This window comes from Peromyscus californicus, unplaced genomic scaffold (assembly GCF_007827085.1).
Source record: "Peromyscus californicus insignis strain IS unplaced genomic scaffold, ASM782708v3 Scaffold_8__1_contigs__length_139910024, whole genome shotgun sequence".
Lineage (NCBI taxonomy): Eukaryota > Metazoa > Chordata > Mammalia > Rodentia > Cricetidae > Peromyscus > Peromyscus californicus.
Genome location: NW_026294606.1, coordinates 98994187 through 99016045, shown reverse-complemented (window position 1 = coordinate 99016045; position 21859 = coordinate 98994187). Strand labels below are relative to the sequence as shown.

At 45.2% G+C, this 21859-nt stretch overlaps 1 protein-coding gene across 1 annotated transcript; it reads left to right on the top strand.

The window, feature by feature from the left end:
* The first annotated feature begins 4440 nt into the window (after positions 1 to 4440).
* On the top strand, positions 4441 to 17577 carry Gabarapl2 (GABA type A receptor associated protein like 2). The gene is made up of 4 exons (XM_052728419.1): positions 4441 to 4597; positions 4897 to 4952; positions 6197 to 6369; positions 16975 to 17577. The coding sequence occupies exons 1-4, from the start codon at positions 4564 to 4566 to the stop codon at positions 17063 to 17065; spliced, it is 354 nt and encodes a 117-aa protein (XP_052584379.1). The 5' UTR covers positions 4441 to 4563; the 3' UTR covers positions 17066 to 17577.
* The last annotated feature ends 4282 nt before the right edge of the window (positions 17578 to 21859 follow it).

Here is a 21859-nt window from a genome sequence, read left to right as displayed (position 1 = left end):
AGTACTTAGGACAAGGTGCTTTTACCCGCTACCTTCAGTATCACATGGGCATGCATGGATCATCCCATGGGCATCCACATACATGTGTACAGATACCACACACGTAGGAATTCAAGGCCAGTCTTGGCTACATTGTGAGTTCAAGGTTGTCCTGGCTACATGAGACATCCTGCCTGTCTTATAGGTCTGCTGATGTGTGATTGCGTGTGTTGATAATCCTACCACACCTCCTGACTCACCTCCTCAGTTCTCCACCCCCTCTAGAAGACATCTAGTGCCCTTAGAGTATTCAAAAAAGCATGGATGCATATCACAGCAGATTAGAGAAGCCAATTAGAGGATGATCTAAAAAAAAAAAAAAAGATATCAAGTGAGCAAATAAGACAAAAAGACATTGCTTGTCATAGTAACCACCAGGGGATTTTCCTCCCTGAGAAGCCTATGAGTTGATGAACAGTGGATTTTCCTCTCTGAGAGTGAACATAGCTCTTACACACTTGTAAGTGATATACACATGTCTTGGACTAGGACACAGTGACCAGATTTATAAAGAGAAGCTGGAGGTATTTTTTAAAAGATTTATTTATTTATTTTTTATTTATTTTTTTATTTTTTTATTTTTTTGGTTTTTCGAGACAGGGTTTCTCTGAGTAGCTTTGCGCCTTTCCTGGGACTCACTTGGTAGCCTCGAACTCACAGAGATCCGCCTGGCTCTGCCTCCCGAGTGCTGGGATTAAAGGCATGCGCCACCACCGCCCGGCTGATTTATTTATTTTTGTATTTATGTATATGAGTGCTCTATCTGCATGTACTCCTGTATGCCAGAAGAGGGAATAGGTGGTTATTATAGATGGCTATGAGTCACCATGTGGTTCTTGGGAATTGAACTCAGGACCTGAAAAAGAACAGCCAGTGTTCTTAACCACTGAGCCATTTCTCCAGAATGAGAAGCAGGATTTTTGTTTGTTTGTTTGTTTGTTTTTTCGAGACAGGATTTCTCTGGGTAGTTTTAGTTCCTGTTCTGGCACTAAACTGGCTCTGTAGACCACACTGACCTTGAACTCACAGGGATCTGCCTGGCTCTGCCTCCCGAGTGTTGGGATCAAAGGCGTGTGCCCCCACCACAAGGCAAGAAGAGATAGGGTTTTTTGTTTTTGTTTTTTTTGAACAAATACAACATTCTTTATTGTCAAAGAAAAAGGAAGGGGAAATGTTTTGTTGTTGTTGTTTTTTTTTGGTCCCCCCTGCTAGGTAGCCTCCCTGGAACTGTGGGTCCTTTGCTTTATATTTAGTATCCACTTATGAGTGAGTACATACCATGTTTGTCCTTCTGAGTCTGGGTTACCTCACTCAGGATGATATTTTCTAGTTCCATCCATTTTCCTGCAAATTTCATGATGTCATTGTTTTTCTCTGCTGAGTAGTACTCCATTGTGTATATGTACCACATTTTCTTAATCCATTCTTCAGTTGACAGGCATCTAGGTTGTTTCCAAGTTCTGGCTATTACAAATAGTGCTGCTATGAACATAGTTGAGCATGTATCTTTGTGCTATGATTGAGCATTCCTTGGGTATATGCCCAAGAGTGGTATGGCTGGGTCTTGAGGTAGTTCGAGCCCCAATTTTCTGAGAAACCGCCATACTGATTTCCACAGTGGTTGTACAAGTTTGCATTCCCACCAACAGTGGAGGAGTGTTCCCCTTGCTCCACATCCTCTCCAACATGGATTGTCATTAGTGTTTTTGATCACAGCCATTCTGACAGGTGTAAGGTGGTATCTTAGAGTCGTTTTGATTTGAGAAGTGGGAGTTTTAAGTCTAATTTCTTTTCTATCCCTCTCTATCTCCCTTTCTGCACTGTTGGAGATTTGAACTAGGGATTTTGCATATAGTAGGAAAGTATTTTACTACTGAGCTAAATTCTAGCTCCTTAAGCCCTGCTTATTTTTATTTATTTATTTATTTGTTTGTTTGTTTGTTTTTCAAGACAGGGTTTCTCTGTGTAGCCCTGGCTGTCCTGGAACTCACTCTGTAGACCAGGCTGGCCTCTGCCTGATCAGTTTTCTTTCATCATGTGGGTCCTAGGGACCAAACTCAGGTCCTCAGTCTTGCCAGCAAATATTTTTACCTGCTGAGTCATCTCACCAGCTCTTGATAGTTATATTTGAGACAGGGTCTCTAGTCCAGGCTGGTTTTCAACTCAATGTGTAATTGAGGACAACCTTAAATTTCTGATTCTCTTGCCTGCACCTCCTGTGTATTGAGATTACAGGTGAACTGGGTGTGGAGGTGCATACCTTTAATCCTAGCACAGAGGCAGGCGAATCTCTATGAGTTCAAAGCCAACCTGATCTACAAAGGGAGTTCCAAGAACAGCCAGGGCTGTTATACTGAGAAACCCTGTCTCAAAAAAAACAGACAAACAAAAACACAAACAAGACAAAACCAACCAAACAAACAAAAAGAGAGAGATTAAAGATGTGTACCACCACCCAGCTCTTTTAAGTGATTACAGGGATTGAAATCAAGGCTTCATGCACAAAGTTCTCTACCAACTGAGCTAAATCCCCAGCCCAATGATTTTTTTTTCTGTCTCTTTTTCTTTCTTGGGCTGGGGATTAAATCCAGGTCTGCAATTGCTCCATTACTGAACTACATTCCCAGGTTAGGCTGATCATTTAAAAAAGTCTGGATGAGCCAGGTGTGGTGGCTAATGTCTTCAGTTCAGGCACCCAGGAGGCAAAGGCAGGAGGGTCTCTGAGTTCGAGGCCACCTTGATCTCCAGAGCAAGTTCCAGGACAGCTACGACTACATACAGAAACCCTGTCTTGAAAATAAAAATAAAAAAAGTCTGAGTGTATTACAGATCTTCTTTAAAAGTTCACTTCTCATCACAGTATGGTAAAAACCCAAGTCATCTGCATGCAAGTCAAAGCACCACCCAATTTGTTCCAGGTCTTTCTGATCTGTCTCCTAGCATCCTCCTCTTTTGTTTATTTAGTTCTAGCCACAGGGGGTTCTTTGTGTTCCTAGCTTATGACAATTTGTCCAATAATCACTCCATCCCACCAGCGTGTCATGCTCTAGTCATCCACTCTGTTTTATTTTTCTAAATATCACCTGTCATTACCTAACACTCAGGGTTTTTTTTTGTCTTCTTCCATGAGAATGCAAACTCTGCTACAAGCATGGGTATTGTCTGTTTTGCTCATGATTTCTCCCAGTTTCCAGAACAGCATTCTTGTATGCAACATCAATGTCTAAGTATAATATTCAAAGGATATTTCATTTCATGAGAGACAAACACCTAGTTGCTCAGACACATAGTCTTTAAAATTTTTAAATTACATTTTTGTTTATATTTACATTACTTTTTGTGCATCTGGGTGTGTATGTGTACAGAGACATGCCACAGTGCATGCATTGAGGCCAGAGGATAACCTTTGTAAGTAACTTCTCTTCTTCCACCACTTCGGTTCTGGGTATTGAACTCAGGTTTTCAGGCTTGGCAGCAAGCTACTTTACCTGTTGAGCTGTCTCACCCCACCCCACCCCCACCCCCCGCCAATTTAAAATAACAAAAATACTTTCAGAATGAAGCTGTAGCCACAGCATCTGTCAGGAATTTCGGCTGTAGGAAATGATGGATGACAACGTTCAGACACAGTCTTGACGGATGCCGCAGAAACACAAGCACGTGGTCAGATGCCCAATTAACTGCATATTCGTGTTACATGTTCACCAGTGCATAAACAGATGGTGACCCAGAGCGGGCTGCTCCGATGACTGGGCTACGACTCGCCTATGGGTGAACCTGGAGACTTATGCCTAGGCAGGTGACACCAGCGCCTCGTGCTGATTGCTGAGCCACTCCCACTGCTGGCTGCGTCGCCTTGGCTGTCTCATGACCAGCTCTCGGGGGACTACTCCGTGCCTGACAGTCACACTTAGCCTCTGACAGTTTCTGATGCATGGATCTCTGTGATCGGGGATATTCCGTTGACTCAATGCATATCTGTGATACTTGTTCATAAATGTTTATGAATGTTTAAATATGTAGTCGTGAGTAAAGGGAAATGACATTTGTTTAAAATCAAAGTTTAGGTGAGAAAACTCTTAGACTAGAACTCTAGGCTGTCACCAAGTACTCACTGCCACTCCGAGCTCCCGCCTTGTCACCAGGCCAAACATTAATATTCATACGTCTCCAAAGCCCCAGACTTTCCCTACCGGAGTCCTTTATAAGCGTTCTTAGCTATGAGCCGTAACCTGCCCGTCACGCATCCCATTCCAGACTCCTCAGCCACCTACGTCACCCGCCATTCACCAGAGAGCCCCGAGGGGGTGTCCTCCTAAGCCCCGCCCCCTCACGTAAGTTCATGCCCTGGTACATAGTCCGGGCGCGCCGGAAGCTCCGCCCCGGGTAGTTGCTAGGCTCCGGCAGCCGGAAGTCCCGCCTGCCGAGTAGTCGTCGCTGCTGCTGCCGCCGCCTCCGTTGTTGTTGTGGTCGCTTCTCCGAAGTCCGCGGCTCAGAGAGCCGCCTCCGTCGCCTCCCGCCGCCATGAAGTGGATGTTTAAGGAGGACCACTCGCTGGGTAAGCGCGGTCGGCCCGACCGGGCCCCGAGCCGCGGCCCCTCCCCCACTCGCGCTGGGGCCGCTGGGTCGCCCAGGCCCCGCCAGCCGGGGCGCCTCCTACGGACCCGTGTGGCCCCCTCCCCCGACCTTGCTGGAAGTCGGTGACGGGGCCCGCGGCCAGGGACCCGGGGGCGAGGACTCGGGGCGTATGCGCGCTGGTTGCGGGTGGCGGAGGGCGGACAGGAAGATGGGGTTCCGGGAACTAGGGGACGACTGGCGGGCAGACGCGACAGTCAGCTCGGTGTACTTCTCTCCCAGAACACAGATGCGTGGAATCCGCGAAGATCAGAGCGAAGTACCCCGACCGGGTTCCGGTGAGTGTGGACTCCCTGTCTCCTCACCCCTCTGTCACCCTTAGAGTCTTGGATCGCTAGGCCATGCAACAGTTGATAAGGTCCCAAAGTGTAGCCGGAGACCGAACGGGTTTGGGCTGGGGCCGGCCCAAGCTTGGGGCGCGAGAGGGTGGTGCTGTTCAGGGGCATCAGTGCTGAATCTTCCGATCTAGGGCAGCAAACTGCTTGCAGCCTCTAGGCTCCCTCGCCAATTATGTAAGGAACCGTGTTCTAGGACAGGGCAACAGGTCACTTCCACTTTGGGGAACGGTGGCGGAGGGAGACTGTCCCTTGGTCTTTGATATAGTACCACAGTCACAGGACATTCGTCTTTAACTTTGAGCCTCTAACTTGTAGTTTCTCTTCACCCTGATTCTGTCATCCTTGCTTTACCAATAAATCTGAAATGCCACCGTTTTGTCTTTAAGCAAATGATGCTATGTTTCTGCCGTAGTTGGGGAGATGGTTTCTGCTATCCTTATTGATTTTTGAAGGACATAAAGTCTTATTGCTGGAGCTCTTCGCTTGTAAACAGTTCCTTTGAGGAGAGAATTAGGAGGACAAATGTTAACCTGTTTAGAGAAGCAACAGGCCAAATGAACACCTTGATTCTTGGGTGGCTGGGATTGTAGAGCATTGCCATTAACTCATCTTTTCTTCTTTCCACTCTTGCTTGGGATTTTAATTCTGTAGTGGTGTGGATCTGTTCTGGGATCCTGGATTAACAGACTACAGATGAAACTCTGGCCAGATAATCTTTCATCTGCTTAGATAAAATGTTAGAAACCGGGTGGTGGTGGTGGTGTTCACCTTTAATCCCAGCACTCAGGAGGCAGAAGCAGGCAGATCTCTTAGTTGGAAAGGTAGAAAGTTTTGTAGCTGTGTTTGTCTTACAGATGCTGAGATCAGAGATGAGAGATGTAATTGACTAAGATAACAAATTTTTATCAGTTCTGGACCTCCAGACTGTGGCTTATTAAGACATAGGAGTATTACTCATGCTGTGCAGTTTCCCATGCATTTCCTTGCCCACGCTGTGCTCATCAGACTCTGAGGACAGAGCTTTGTGCTTACTGCTTACGTGCACTGTGCTCCATGTCCCTCCCCTTCCTTCCCCTCTCGTCTGGTTACAGTGCTGGGAATCAAGTACAGGCCTTGGTGCATGCCAGGCAAGTGCTGCTCTTTGCTGAACAACCTCCCCTGCTGACGCATCTTGACTTTTCCAGGTGATTGTGGAAAAAGTCTCAGGCTCTCAGATTGTTGACATTGACAAAAGGAAGTACTTGGTTCCCTCTGACATCACTGTGGCCCAGTTCATGTGGATCATCAGGAAAAGGATCCAGCTTCCTTCTGAGAAGGCCATCTTCCTGTTTGTGGACAAGACAGTCCCACAGTCCAGGTGAGAGGTGTTTACTAGATGTGCCTCTGGCTTAGAAATTCATTTGCTGCTTGTAAAACCCAAACCTTAGGAAGTATAAAAGCTTAAGAGTTCTGACTGCAGCTCCTTTTTTTTTCTAATTTGGGTTTTTTTTTTTTGTTTTGTTTTTTGTTTTTTTTTTTTGAGATGTAGTTTCTCTGTGTAGTTTTGGCTGTTCTGAACTCACTTTCTAGACCACACTGTTTCAAACTCAGGAGTTACCTATATCTGCCTCCTTGGGATTAAAGGCGTGTGCCACCATGCCTGGCTCCAATTGAAACTCTTTTAATTTGTGTTCAGTAGCTTCAGGGAAAAAAAAACATAGGGGCACAATTATGTATGTACTCTGTTAAGAGAATGGAACAGTGTGTGTGTAAGTCAGAGGTCAGCACTGGGTGTCTTCCTCAATTACCTCTTTACCCTATTTACTTTTTTAGACTAATGCTTATTTTTTGTTCACTTTTAAAAATTGTGAGTGTGTATGTATGCGTGCAGGTGCATGTGGAGGTCAGAGAACAACTTTTGGAGTTGAGTCTCCCCTTCCACATTGGCACTGAGGACAGTTGTAAGGCTCCAGTGGCCAGTGCTTTTACCTCACATCTCCAACATCTATTTTGAGACAGGGTCTCACTGAACTTGGAGCTGACTGATCTAAACTCAGGTCTTCATGCTCACACAGCAGGCAGTGTGTACCAAGTTACCTCCTCGCCACCAGATCCGGACTTAAAAATGTACCCCTTGTAGCCTCCCGGCCTCTGGCCTCTACATACACATGCACACCCCATACCCTAAATAAGTGACTCCCAGAAATTCTTTAAAACCATTCAGAACTTTCTTGGGCTTAAACCATAGTAGAACTGAGGCCTGCAGTGAGGTTTTCACCTAATGACTCATGTAAATTGGTCCCATTTCTCTCTATCAGGAACCTCTAGGTCCCGAAGAGGCTCATCTTTAGCTCATCATTCTGCTCAGTTACCTCTAAACATAGCTCTTTGCTCTTCTGGAAGTCGGTATCTCCCAGCTCCACAAGTCTGATAAAGTGACTATGTCCAGTCAGGAACAGTAACATCTATAGGGTACTTCCCTTGGAACCACCTGCTTTGACGGCCAGGAAAACTGACTGTTATGTTGCCTAGGAGCAATCTTTGTTTCTTTCTTTCTTCTTTTTTTTGGTTGTTGTTGTTCTTGTATTTCCAAACAGGGTTTTTCTGTGTAGTCCTGGCTGTCCTGGAACTCTCGAATTATAGACCAGGCTGGCCTCAAACTCACGGAGATCTGCTTGCCTCTGCCTCCCAAGTCCTGGGATTAAAAGCATGTGCCACCATGCCTGGCTTTAGAAGTGATCTTTGTGGCCGGGCGGTGGTGGCGCACGCCTTTAATCCCAGCACTCGGGAGGCAGAGGCAGGTGGATCTCTGTGAGTTCGAGGCCAGCCTGGTCTACCAAGTGAGTTCCAGGAAAGGCGCAAAGCTACACAGAGAAACCCTGTCTTGAAAAACAACAACAAAAAAAAACAAAAAAAAAAAAACAAAAACAAAAAAAAAAAAAGAAGTGATCTTTGTAATATAAATTGGGACCGGAATTTAGGCAGGGGCCATTACAGTTTCCCTCTTGGTATAGGTCACAGCCTGGCTTTAGTCCCCCGTGGAGAGAGGAAAATAGACTAGCTAGTTGAAGTTCGGTTACTCCTTTCCCGTTATTGATTGGACATTTAAAAACCCTAGCCAGATTTTGGTCTTCATGTGTTCCCTCAGTGTGAGTTTCCTGTCACATCTGATTTTAGTGACCCACACTAGATTTCACACTACCTCAGAAGTAATATTTCTAACGGTTTAAGCTTTCAAAGTTCTATAAACTAGCCTAGTTTGTCAAAATATAATTCACTGAAAACTACAAAAGATGCCCTGCGTAGTTGCACATACCTATAATCCTAGCTCTTAGGAGCCTGAGGCAGGATTTCAAAATCAAGGATAGCCTGCAGTTATACAAAGACCTTGTTTCAAAAGGAAAGTTCCAGAAGAGGCTTAAGCTGAATTTTAGACTTTATTTCTATTGAAGGTGAAAAGCTCTGGCTGTATTCTCTTAGTCTGATTTCTTTGCAAATCTCTACTACCTATTTCTGGTGTCTGGTAGAGTGGCAGTACAGGAGAATACTGGAAGCTTCTCTAAAGCCAGTATTTGCCTGAGGAGATAGGAGAAAGGCCAGAGACTGCCCACTGGGTGCTACTGGTCTTTTAATACCTATAGCTCTGGTGATCTTGTCATCCTTGGGTCCAGACCCCCTTACCTAGCCTTCCTTCACAGGCTTTTGGGGAGTATGTTGTTGGGTATGTACTTTACCAAGGGAGGAAGGCCAGGCATCCATCGTGGGGTCACTTTTGGCTCTCCTTCAAGTAAAGGAGGAGGTAAATCTTCCTTTATAGCTTTTAAAACCTGTACAGCACTTTGATTCTGTTTTCTCCTTCTTGGAGATGGAGGAAGTAGGATCAATGGCACTGGGTTGTTTTTCCTTAATGCTGAGTATAGTTGTCGGTGGTGGTGATCCAGTTCAGGGCCTTGTCTTGCTAGGCAAGTGCTCTACTAGCTACATCCTCAGTCCCTGGGACTTAATGTCTGAAGACATTGAGATTTCTCTGACGCGCCACAGAATCTAGTGACTGGAAACAGCTTATAGGTCTCATCACCCATTTCTTCCCTGTTGTCCTGAAGTATAAATTGAGTTGGAAGTGAAAAGTGGTTCTCAGGGCAGCAGAGGCTGCTTCAGAGCCATTTTCTCTCCCAGTACTTTCTAGAAAAACCAACAGGCTGTCATTTTTCCCATTTGCCTTTCTAGTCTGGTAAGACTCTATCCTAAAGCAGATTATATTCGACCGAAGTTAGGATTCTAGGACTGAGTGACCAGAACCCCAGAAATCAAATTCTGACTCTAGAGGATGAAGAGAACACCCAGGCCCTTAGCACTAAAGGTCCCAGTTAATGACTTCTTTCCCTGCTTGATGCAGGCCAATCTGTATTCAAACTCCTTTGGGAGTTTTATTAAAAAGATATTTGTTGACGGGCAGTGGTGGCATACAAAGGTAGATCTGAGTTCAAGGACAGCCTGGTCTACATAGTGAATTCCAGGTTAGCCAGGACTATATAGAAAGACCCCATCTTGGGGCTGGAGAGGACCTGGGTTCAATTCTCAGCACCCAAAGGAAAAGAAAAAAAGACCCCATCTTATAAACAAACAAACAAACAAACAAAAATGGATTTAGAGATGGGCAGTGGTAGTGCACGCCTTTAATCCCAGCACTCTCAAGGCAGATACAGGCAGATCCTTGTGAGTTCAAGGCCAGCCTGGTCTACAGGGCTAGTTCTAGGACAACCAGGGCTGTTACACAGAGAAACCCTGTCTTGACATAAAACAAAACAAAAAACCCAAAAACATATTTGTTAGCCAGGTTTGGGATGATATACACTTTTATTTTTTTTTTTTTATTTTTTTTGGTTTTTCGAGACAGGGTTTCTCTGTGTAGCTTTACGCCTTTCCTGGAACTCACTTGGTAGCTCAGGCTGGCCTCGAACTCACAGAGATCCGCCTGGCTCTGCCTCCCGAGTGCTGGGATTAAAGGCGTGCGCCACCACCGCCCGGCTTGATATACACTTTTAATTCCAGCTGTTGGCAAGAGGAGGCCTTCCGGGAGAATACAGTGAGACCCTGTCTCCAACAAAAATCAAAACCAAAACCCAAATTTGTTTATAAACAAAGAGGCACGTGACACCATCAGACCCATACAAATGTAAGCACCTGTCATAGCCCAGAGCACCCCAAGAGTCTCTTTCCTAAAGCTGGTGGTGACAGCTTCACGTCTCTTCAAAGTCAGTTGAGCAGCCTCTTGTCAGCTTTTTCCAGGCTCCTCGGGAGACCTGGAGCCTCCTTTAACCTGCATCCAGTGCTTGCAGAGTGACTGAGGAAATGAACGTAGAGAGACAGTGAATCCAGGCTCTCCCTGTTCCTTAACTGGCAGTATTGCCAGGTTCAACAGTACACGGGCTATGTGTCAAGCTGAACACAGGTGATAAGCATGGAGAGTGGCATAGTATAGGTTCCCCTTTCTTTAAAAAAAAAAAAGAAAGAAAGAAAGAAAGAAAAAAAAGAAAGAAAAGGTGGTGGGATCTGGATCTCAGCTTCCTTTTCTTTTACTTTCCTGGGTTTTATGTTTGTTTGAGACAGGCTTTCTCTACATAGCTCTTGCTGTCCTAGAACTCACCATGTAGCCTAGGCTGGCTTTGAACTCAGAGATGCACCTGCTGCCTCCTGAGTGCTGGGATTCAAAGCCACCATACTGCCTTTTTCTTGTCGCATTAGAAAGTTGAGTTCTCTGCCTAGGTGCTTGCCTCAAGAATCTGGCTCTGCACAGAAGAGGAACTATCTCTTGATGCAGACAGAACTGAAAAAGATAAAAGTTTCCCAGTCATTGTAGTGGAGGGGAACCCAAGTCCGTTAATAATCTTTGTTCTTTGTTTAAAGCACAGACAAGAATGTTAGTTCCCTGTTTAAAATAGAAACAGAAAGCTGGGTGTTGTGGCACACACCTTTACTCCCAACACCAGAGACAGGCAGGCAGATATTTGTTCAAAGCCAGCCTGGTCTACATAGTGAGGCTCTGTCTCAAAAACAAAACTAAACCACAACAAAAAAAATAGAAACAGGAATGTGGCTGGGCGGTGGTGGCATACACCTTTAATCCCAGCACTCGTGAGTCAGAGGCAGGGAGATTTCTGAGTTCCAGGATAGCCTGGTCTACAGAGTGAGTTCCAGGACATCCAGGGCTACACAGAGAAACCCTGTCTTGAAAAATAACACAAACAAAAGAAACAGAAATGTATTATTGAATAAATACCTTTAACATGTTGACAGTTTGGCCTGGAGAAACCAGTGCTGCTGAATATGGTGTTTGGTTGGTGGCTTCTTGGTCCGAAAGAAGTCTTTTTTTTTTTTTTTTTTTTTTGGTTTTTCGAGACAGGGTTTCTCTGTGTAGCTTTGCGCCTTTCCTGGGACTCACTTGGTAGCCCAGGCTGGCCTCGAACTCACAGAGATCCGCCTGGCTCTGCCTCCCGAGTGCTGGGATTAAAGGCGTGCGCCGCCACCGCCCGGCTCCGAAAGAAGTCTTAAAGGATGATGATTTTAGGGTCCATCTTTTGTTCAGAAGTATGCTTAAACTTACAAATTTTCATCATTTCTGGGTAAACACTTCTTCAGAAATGGCTATTGGTCTGGTGAAGATAGCTCAGCAGGTAAGGTGCTTGCCACCAAGCTTGATGGTCTGAGTTTGATCTCTCGAACCCACATGGTGGAAGGGGAGAACTGAGTCCTGGTTTTTGTTTGTTTGTTTTGTTTTGTTTTTGTTTTAAAGAAAAGATGTGTTTTAAGAATGGCAGATTTGTGAAGAGTAACATGGGATAGGAAGGAAGAGTCAGCTCTGTGTGGTTTGGTTTGGGTCCATTAGGTTTGCCCTGGACAACCAATGCCTTGCAGGTTCCTCGGTGGTGGTTATTGACTCCTGCCTCACCCCACTGTCCTGCCTTGCTGAGAGACAGGGAAACACGTGAGCTGTACAGCAGATGGCTGGCCAGGTGTTCATTACTCCAGCCCATTTGTGACTCATTCCTCCATGCCCTGCCTGTGGTTGGAAGTCAAGGCAATTCCACTGGGGTTGGGCCCCCACCTGAGAGCTAGGTCAGCCTCCCCCATCCACAGGGCTGTTGAGAAGCAGAAAGCGAATGTTTGCCTTTGGTTGTCATGACTAATCCTGGGCCTGGTTCTTCCTAGGACTTGACTTTACTGTTGGTCAGTTCCTCCACAGGAGAAATGACTGCCTGGATCTTTGTGACTCCAAATGGAGGCATGGGAGCAGCCTCTAGGGAATAACTGTGATTCCTTTTACTCAGCACTCAGAATTCCATCTCTCCTTAGATCAACTCCATGGTTTGCATTTGCCATTGGCATTTTCCATTTCTTTACTAATCAGAACCAAGAGTTTTGAAGGTAGAAACAAGTGCTCCCTGCATCCAGAGCAGAATTCTTTCCAGATGCCTTCATGTAGTACCGGATACTACAGCACTAGAATGCAGTGTACTTAAAGGCTTTGGGTCTCTACAGACACCTTGCAGTAGCTTAGGTAGGAAGCCGTGGAATTGTGGTCCGACTGACTTGCTCTAACTATCTGCAGGCTTGGGCAGCCTGCCTGTCAGGTATGTTAGGGCTGCCTCTGCTTTAGGACTCCTGACCACTCTGACAGTGCCTGCTCAGTGCGGGTGCTCGGGCCTTGTTCTGAGAGGGAAGCTCATCCACCCTGAGGTGAATAGAACATGTCGTCGTCACCCGACAAATGCCGCCTCTGCTGCAAATTCTCCTGTACAGGGTCCGTTTTGCCTGCCTGTGCTTCATTTGAGTAAACTTTGAATGGGACATTTGTTAGTGTGTGTTTGAGAAACGCTGTTCTGAGGAAGGTCCTTGCCAAAAGTACAAAGATCTAATGCTGGGTCATTGGGACAAGCCTACCTGTGTGTTCACTTGGAGACAGTACAGGTTGGTGATAAGAATGTTTTCTAGTTTTGTGGATAAATTATTTGTTTATGTATTAGTTTTTATTCCTTTGAATTATGGTTGTGATAGTACTGACTTCAGGTTGTTGTGAGGATAAAAAGTTACAATATGTACAGTACTTAGACTAGAGCTTAGAGCGTTAGGGTAGATAAGATTTTTACTGTCGACCTCTATAGCTGCTTGGGCACTGTTACACAAATTGATGCACTTAAAAGACTGGAGCTGAGCGGCTGGAGAGATGGCTCAGTGCTGAAGAGCAGCTGTTGTTGCGGAGGACTGAGATTTGGTTTGCAGCATCCATCCAACAGCTCATACTGTTTGGAACCTCAGTTCCAGGGGGGCCCTTGCCTTCTGTCCTCTGTAGTCATCAGGCACTCACATGCACAGATATACATGCAGGCCAATCACATGTATATAAAATAAAAGCAAATTTTAAAAAAGCAAAGAGAAACAGTGGAACCCAAACACAGAAAGGAACACAAGCCACATGATTATGACCTCTACCCTGTTAGAGGTCAGGACTGAGTCTCAGGCCACTCTCGGCCCAGACAACAGCTGTTCCAGTGCTGCTCATGGTTCACTGTGGGCAGCTTGTGGAGTCTGAGGTAGACCCTGGGGTGGGTCATGAAGCCCTTTGGGTATTTGTAATTCAGCAGCGGGGTTTGGAATTGCTGCATTAGTACTTGTGACCCACTGGGAAAGAGTAGAACTTCATAGGTGAACCAGGGAAGTGCTGAGTTGAACACTGTAGGCGATTGCCAGTAAACCCATTTGGTAACGACAGTGGGGAGATACTGGAGCACCCTGACACTGGAGCACGTAGGGAGGCTTGTGCACTATGTAGTTAGCTTCTTTCTGAGAAGTCTCAGAGAGGGGGCGTTTCTCTGGGCATTCCCAGCCAGCAGTGTAAGAATTTTGGGAGGACCAGCTATATATTTGAGTTCTTCTGCTACCTGCTGGCTTTTCACTCAGTTTTGACTCATTACCTTATGTCCTAATCGGATGAAAACTCTACACCCCACAAAGGATGGGTGCCTTTGCCCTGAATATGGCCACGCATAGACTCATCTTCAGCATTTAACTTTCTGTTTATTTATTTGTTTTTTTGACACAGGGTTTCTCTTTGTAGCTTTGGAGCCTATGGTGGATTTCTGTGAGTTTGAGGCCAGCCTGGTCTACAGAGCAAGTTCCAGGACAGCCAAGGCTACAAAGAGAAACCCTGTCTTGAACCCCGCCCTCCCCTAAAAAAGAAAAATACGCCTATGAAAACTAGAGAGGGGGCATGAAATAGATACGGTCATGAGATAAGCTTTGAGGGAAGCAAGTAGTGAGGTAATATGGGGCAGAAGGGTGCAGTGGGATGGGACCCAGGGAGAGGGCGGGTCAAATCAACCAGAAATTCATGTATGAGAATGCCTCAAGGAGACCCGTTACTTTGTATGCTAATTTTTAAAAATGCCTGGGTCCCACTACAAGAGATCTGATTTCATTTCATTCATGGAGATGCTTGTAAAGCTCTCTAGAGATCCTGAAGGCAGCCCAGGTTGAAAATCAACACAGTCTCATGAACCAGCTTCCTTCTACACCTGACTTGTCAGTGGAAATGGCATGAAACCTCTTGTGGGTTTTAAAAATTCTAGGAGCTCCTTAACACCCAACAAGTTAAAAACAGGTGAAATTGCTAGGTGTGGTGGTGAAACCTTTAATCTCCAACACTCAGGAGGATCTCTGAGTTCAAGGCCAGCCTGGTCTACACGTGGAGTTTCAGAACAATTAAGACTACATAGAGAGACCTTGTATCAAAAAATCAGCATGCCTTTAATCCTAGCACTTGGGAGGCAGATGAAGGAGGGATCTCTGTGAGTTCAGTCAGGCTAGCCTAGTCTACAGAGCGAGTTCCAGGATAGGCTCCAAAGCTACACAGAGAAACACAAAACAGGTGAAATTAACCATTTATTTAACTTAGGAAATGGAAAAATTTGTCATTTCAACATGTAACCAAACTTGATGTTTTATTTCTGAAATCTTGTGTTTTTACACTTAGCACATCCAGTTCTGATGGCACATTGCAGTTGCTGAATAGAGATAGTGATCTGTTTTCGAAGCAGCCATAAAGGATATTCTTCCTTAACAACGGGATTTGATTAAGCAGTGCTGTTCAGAGAAGTTGGCTTGTTTTCTTTTTGTTTGGTTTTTTAGATTTATTTATATGCATGAGTTTTATCCACATACATATATGTATGCACCATGTGTGTGTCTACTGCCCAGAGAGGTCAGAAAGGGGTGTCAGACCCCCTGGAACTGGAGTTATGGATGGTTGTGAGCTGCCATATGGGTACCGGGAACAGAACCTGGGTCCTCCGGAAGAGCAACAGGTGCTCTTAATTGCTGAGCCATCTCTCCAGCCAATCTAGAGTTTTTTCACATATTCCACATTGAGAGCCTCACATGGGGAGTTTTTGTGATTGCAGAAGATGAGGCTTTTTTTATGCATACTCATCCTTCACATTATTACTTAATTAATAATCTACCCACACAGCCATCCCTAGGAAACATGCAAATGGAGTGGGAAGTGAAATAGGAAAGCAAAAACTCCCCCTGTAAATGTCACATATTGGTCTCAGTCAGACACAGGAACATCAGCAGCAAAGCTGGGGAGGAATCATTGCTTCACAAAGCTGAGGTTCTGGATCCCTCATTTTCCCCATTGGTCCTTGGTTGGTTACATATTTGTTTTTCAGACAGGGTATGATGTAGCCAGGCTGGCCTAGAATTTGATATGTAGCTAAAGGTGACCTCGAACTTCTGATCATCCCGTCCTCAGTGCTAGGATTCCAGGTTTGAGCCACCATACCTAGGCTTTATGCAGTGTGGGAGGTTGAACCCATGCTGTGGGTATGCTATGTAAGCACTCTACCAGCTGAGCTACACCCCTGCTGTGTCCATATCTAGACAACTGTTGTGACCAGGGCTCGTTCTTGGATCAGCATCTTGCTGCTGGTTCTGGTTGACCCAGCACTTGTGGTCTTATGGCATGAGTATGGTCACGTGGCCAGAGTTTGCATGAGGTTGCAGTAGGTGTTACTACTCTCATTGAGACAACTCAGTTTCCTGGCAGAGAACTGGATTAGTTCTCCACTGCAGTCTGTTTCACAGCATAGGGAAGGAAAGCTGATTTTCCACCCACATGTTTAGCTTAAGGAATCTTATTTTTGGAGGCTCTTTGGAAGCTTGAGCAATCTTTTATTGCGTTTTATTCTTTAGCAATAGTGGGGATCCAACCCAGGATCACCCCTGCTGGGCAAGCAGTCTACCACTGAAGTACATCCCTGGCCTAGGGAAGGTTTCTTTAGATCCCAGATACAGTGGGAACTTTGGGCATTGTACACAAGAGTCTCTTTGATCATACCGTATAGATCTCTGGGGTCTCAGAGATTGTGGCCTGGGAGTGTTCATAGTAAGTATCCACCTGTACCTTTGATGCTGAGTCTAAATTTATAAATATTCAAATAAATACCCTGAAGAGGAGAATCCAACACGTTCTTGCTTACAGGGGTCTTTCCTGGTCATGGTTCTTTCACTCTTTCTTTTGCTTATGTTGCCCATCATTCTGGTCATTTAAGTCATCAGATGCCTTTGCAAGGAGTTGGCTTCTTGAAAGGCTTCAGAGTGTGCAGGGACTTTTGGTGTCTGCCTGCCACTGTACCTGGCTTGTGATTTGTTGAAATCCTCTCCCCATTTTTTGTGGTGCTGGAGATTGGACCCAGGACCTCGTGCTTGCTGTGAGGGCTGTACCCCTGACCATCCGCCAGCCCCATCTTCCTTTTCTTCATGCTCTGTGTCCTTTCAGTAGAACAGCTTGTAGGTCACAGCAGGTAACCTGAGTTATTTTTACCTCCCAACCATCAACCACAAAGCTGCTCATCCTTAAGCCTCATTTTTCTACTTGATACCTGGACTCAATTCTCAATGATTTTTTTCTTTTTTCTCTTTCAAGCCTAACTATGGGACAGCTTTACGAGAAGGAAAAAGATGAAGATGGATTCTTGTATGTGGCCTACAGCGGAGAGAACACTTTTGGCTTCTGAGGGCCAGTGCTTGCTAGGTGCACCGTTCCTGCTTGTGTATCTTGTAAATAACTGGCTGTTTTCAGTTACTCTACCAGAGCCTCTTCACATAGACCTACTAGTGCATTTGTAACTGGATTTATTTCTTAATATATTGGAAGGTTTTGTTTCCTTAGATTAGTAAATTATACAGAGTTTTATTTTCAGTTTTCTTTTGTGCACTGTCCTCATGCCTATATGCTCCAGGGAACCCGTCCTCTGGGAATCATACTTAATGAAGATATTTCCGTAATGAAGGGAGGTAGGTGTGGTACTCAAGTGAAAAGGAGGGGGTGATGCATTGTTCTGGATTATGTTCCAAGTGTTAGATAGCTAAGTATTAAAAGCACCCAAATTAAATCCTTAGCAATCAGAACACACTTGCTTCACTAGATTTTGCTAACTGCAAATCATGTTGGACTGAGCTAATCTGTTCTTCTTTCTGAGACTATTAAGGTGAATAATTAACAATAAAACTTACTCTTATAAAGGCATTACAGTGTGACCATGTCCTTTATTCACCTTCTTTTGGATGAGTCAGAGAAATGGTTCCTGTTTGGCAGGCCTGGAGAAGGGCTTATGGGCCACGTCAGTATAGCCTCGCATGGGAAGGGGTAGCTGCTATCATAAAAAGGGATTGTTTTTTTCAGTGGTTAATCAATACAGTTACAAGATCCAGATACCAAGACTATGTGAAAAGGTATACATTTCAAAGTCTCGCATCTACCACTGTCTTCTGATCTCTACTGCTTATAGGAAATTTACTTGTATAGGCTTCTTTTCAGTATTTTAGTGGCATAATTAAATATGAATATATGCATATACATTTTAAAAGAAGATTTATTATTTATTGGTGTTTTGCCTACATGTATGTCTATATGAGAGTTTCAGATCCCCTGGAAACTGGAGTTATAGACAGTTGTGAGCTGCCATGTGGTGCTGGGAATTGAATCCGGGTCCTCTAGAAAAGCAGCCAGTGCTTTTAACCACAGAGCCATCTCTCTAGCACCATGTCTACACATTTTTGTTTACAGAAAATAAAGCATATATTTATACATTGCATTTTTGTTTTGTTTAAGACAGGGTTTCACTTTATAGTTACCAACCTGACAGACATCCATCCATCCTTTATGTGTAACTGTGCTCTTCTGATTTTAGACGGGGTCTCTGAATGTCCTCAAGCTCACTGTGCCTGAGTGCTGGGATCAAGGTGTGCGCCACCAAACCCGGCTTGGACCTGTGCTCTTTTGTTTTTGTTTTGTTTTTTTTGTTTTTGTTTTTTTGGGTTGTTCCCCCCCCCCCCCCCCCGACAGGGTTTCTCTGTGTAGCCTTGGAGCCTGTCCTGGATCTCACTCTGTAGACCAGGCTGGACTCGAACTCACAAAGATCTACCTGCCTCTGCCTCCCAAGTGCTGGGATTAAAGGCATGCGCCACCACTGCCTGGATTTTTTTGGTTTTTCGAGACAGGGTTTCTCTGTGTAGCTTTGGAGCCTGTCCTGGAACTCAGAGAAATGCCTGCCTCTGCCTCCAGAGTGCTGGGGTTAAAAGTGTGCACCACTACAGCCCAGTTTTGTACCTGTGTTCTTTAAGGTGCATAGTTTTCTCACAAATTAGCATAGATGTGTATGCATATCAGGACACAAATGCATCTTGGAGAACATGGCTTTGTATCTAAATCTTCCACAGATGGACTGACTAGGTTGGTGGCTGTAATCTTATATATCATCAGACTAAGGAAACCAGCCAGGCGTAATGGCGCTTGCCTTTAGTCTCAGCACTTCGGAGATGGAGGCAGGCGAATCTGATTCATCAGCTTGGTCTACATAGTTCCAGGACAGCCAGAGCTACATATGAGACCCTATGTTTTGAAAACAAAAACAAAAAAGGAAACAAAGTATCACCCAGTGATATAAGGACATGTAATTAAAATGATAATCATCAACTTTAAAATTTTGTTTTATTTGATGTGTATAGGTGTTTTGCCTGGATGTATGTCTGTATACCATGTGTGTGCCTGTGGTAGCCAGAGAGAATTGGAGTCACAAGTGGTTGTGAGCTGCCGTGTGGGTACAGGGAACTAAGCCTGGGTCCTCTGGAGGCAGTCTCTTCGCTGCTGAGCCATTTCTAGCCCCTCCTTCCTGTTGTTTCAGTGTCTCACTTTGTATCCCTGGCTGGCCTGGGAGCAAATAGCCACTTGCCTCCCCTGCCTCTGAGTGTTGGTACTAAAGGCATGTGCCACCACACTGTCAAGATTGTGGTTTACCTTTACCAGAATATAAGCCGGCTGACACAGCTCTCTATTGATGAGTTTCTCAGTTGGAATTGGAAGAAACAGTTTTGTCAAAAGTAACTTGTAGGTTTCCCCCAAATTTGGTCAAATAAAATGTATGTTTGTCTTTGCTGGTAGTTTCAGACTGGAAGCAAGTGGACACTGGCCCTGGATGAGCAATGGACAGGAAATAGCTAGCTTGTTACCTAGGAGACTTGTTTGTGGTCATGTGCATTAACCTGAGACAGGCCTAAGCAACAGAAAGACATTTTCTTGTTTGAGATAGCACAGGGAGGTTCACTGGCTGTAGGCATTGCATGATAACATTAAAACCTCAGTTCTCGCTTTTGTTTTCCTGTGTATTGATTTCATTCTCAGGCAGATTCTTTTTTTCTTCTTTTTGAGGAATGGCTTTTATTGATCTATTGATGGGTTGATCAAGTTTGTTGTGGGGGTTTTCTTGAGACTGTCTTTTGTACACCAGGCTGACCTCAAACTCACTATGTAGCCAATAATGACTTTGAACTTCTGTCTCCTACATCTACTCCCTAAGTGCTGAGATTACAGGGATGAGCCGCCTGGACCGATTTATTTGTTTTGTTTTTGGAGCCCGTGAGAAGCCCGGGATTACCTACTCTCAGTTTTCCTGCCTAGCTCCCCGGGTGCAGTGTCAGGCTATGGCCTTTAGACTGAGACCCAACAAATGGACTAGAGAGAAGAGATTCTAGACACAGGGAGCAGGAGGGAAAGAGCCTGGAATCAGACAGCAAGCTGTTGCCTTTGCCCAGGTAGCCAGACTCTGACAGAGGCCCCAGCGATCCCTAGCTCGGGGGTTCTCAGGCAGATTCTTTGCATGTGATGGCAAAGATACTTTCACCAGCTTAGCAGCTCTGGGAAGAACACTTTTTGTTGTTTGTTTTTTGACAGTTTCTCTGTGTAGCCCTGGCTGTCCTGGAACTTGCTCTGTAGACGAGACTGACCTCAGAACTCAGTGATCTGCCTGCCTCTGCCTCCCTGAGATAAAAGTGCTGGGATTAAAGGTGTATACCACTACATGACCACAAACAAGTCTCCTAGGTAACAAGCTAGCTATTTCCTGTCCATTGCTCATCCAGGGCCAGTGTCCACTTGCTTCCAGTCTGAAACTACCAGCAAAGACAAACATACATTTTATTTGGCCAAATTTGGGGGAAACCTACAAGTTACTTTTGACAAACCCTACAAACACTTCTAGTACAAACAAAAGCCCCTTGGACTCGGTGTGGTGGCACACACTTATAATCCTGGAGGTAGAGATGGGCAGATCCCTGACTTCCAGGATAGCCAGAGCTACATATAGGAACCTTATCTGAGGGGAGAAGGGGGTCCTTCCTTGGAGGAGATAGAGTTAGTTGAAGGCACAGCTTGTCACTCAGCTTCTTGGGAGGCTGAGGAGGAGTATCACTGAGGCCAAGTTGGAGTAACAGATTATTTCTCAAGTCTCTCGAAGGACTCTGACCTTGGGCCACACACAGCTCTGCCAGGGACAGGTAGGCAGGGATGGGGAGTCTCCATTGGAACAGGACAGGACAAATGGAAAGGAGATGAGGCAGCTTTCCAGGCGTTTTGATCTATTTCTGCTTGTAACCACAAACCCACAAATGCACCTACCTGAGGAGAAGAGCAAGAAAATCTCAAGGCAAGTCACCAAAGCTGGCTGTGGGTTTTTAAAGGCAGTTTTATACATCCCATGTTGCTCTCCAACTTACTAAGTAGCCAAGGATGACCTTGAATTCTGATCTTCCTGTCCCTCCTGAGTTCTGGGATTACAAGTACACACCATCACACCTGGTTTTGTGACTTGCTAGGGATGGAGCACAGGGCTGCACGTTAGGCAAGTTCCCCTGACTATCTTGTTAAGTAGTTCATGGCTAGCTTTTATGGAACACCTGTTGGATACTAGATAATTTACACACATTACTACAGTTTTCCCAAAAGGCCTGTAAGGTGAATAGTATAGTTTTCACAGCCATATTGCTACAGTTGACAGAACTGAGACACCAGATGAGATTTAGGAAGAGTGATATGGTTGACCACGGTCAATCATGTCATGCTTGTTTCTACTACAGCGTGCCCAGGAGGACTTGGCCTTGTTTAGACTACCAAGCAGTCCCACCTGTGCAGTAGTGAACTTCTGCTTAATCACGTGGACAGTACAGGATTATACTGTGCTGGACACTGGGGCGCAGTATGAATCAAGGATTGCCCCATCCTGTCTGAGCTTAGAGACAAGGCTGTCAGTGCTATGGTAAGTGGGCTGGAAAGGTGACTCAGCGGGTAAGAGAGTACTGCTTTTGCAGAGGACCCAAGTTTGGTTCCTAGCCCACATTAGGTAGCCCACAACTGCCTAACTCCAGCTTCTCACACCTCTGGACTCTGAAGCCACCTGCACTTACATGCACACACATACACACATAATTAAAAGTAAAAAATGAGTCCTGAAAGTGTTGAAACAGCACAGCTTCTA

Excerpts from the sequence above, each read along its gene's own strand:
- Gabarapl2 (XM_052728419.1), top strand. The coding sequence starts at position 4,564 with ATGAAGTGGATGTTTAAGGAGGACCACTCGCTGG. Across the intron at positions 4,953-6,196 it reads AGTACCCCGACCGGGTTCCG|GTGATTGTGGAAAAAGTCTC; the intron begins GTGAGTGTGGAC and ends TGACTTTTCCAG. Across the intron at positions 6,370-16,974 it reads AAGACAGTCCCACAGTCCAG|CCTAACTATGGGACAGCTTT; the intron begins GTGAGAGGTGTT and ends TTCTCTTTCAAG.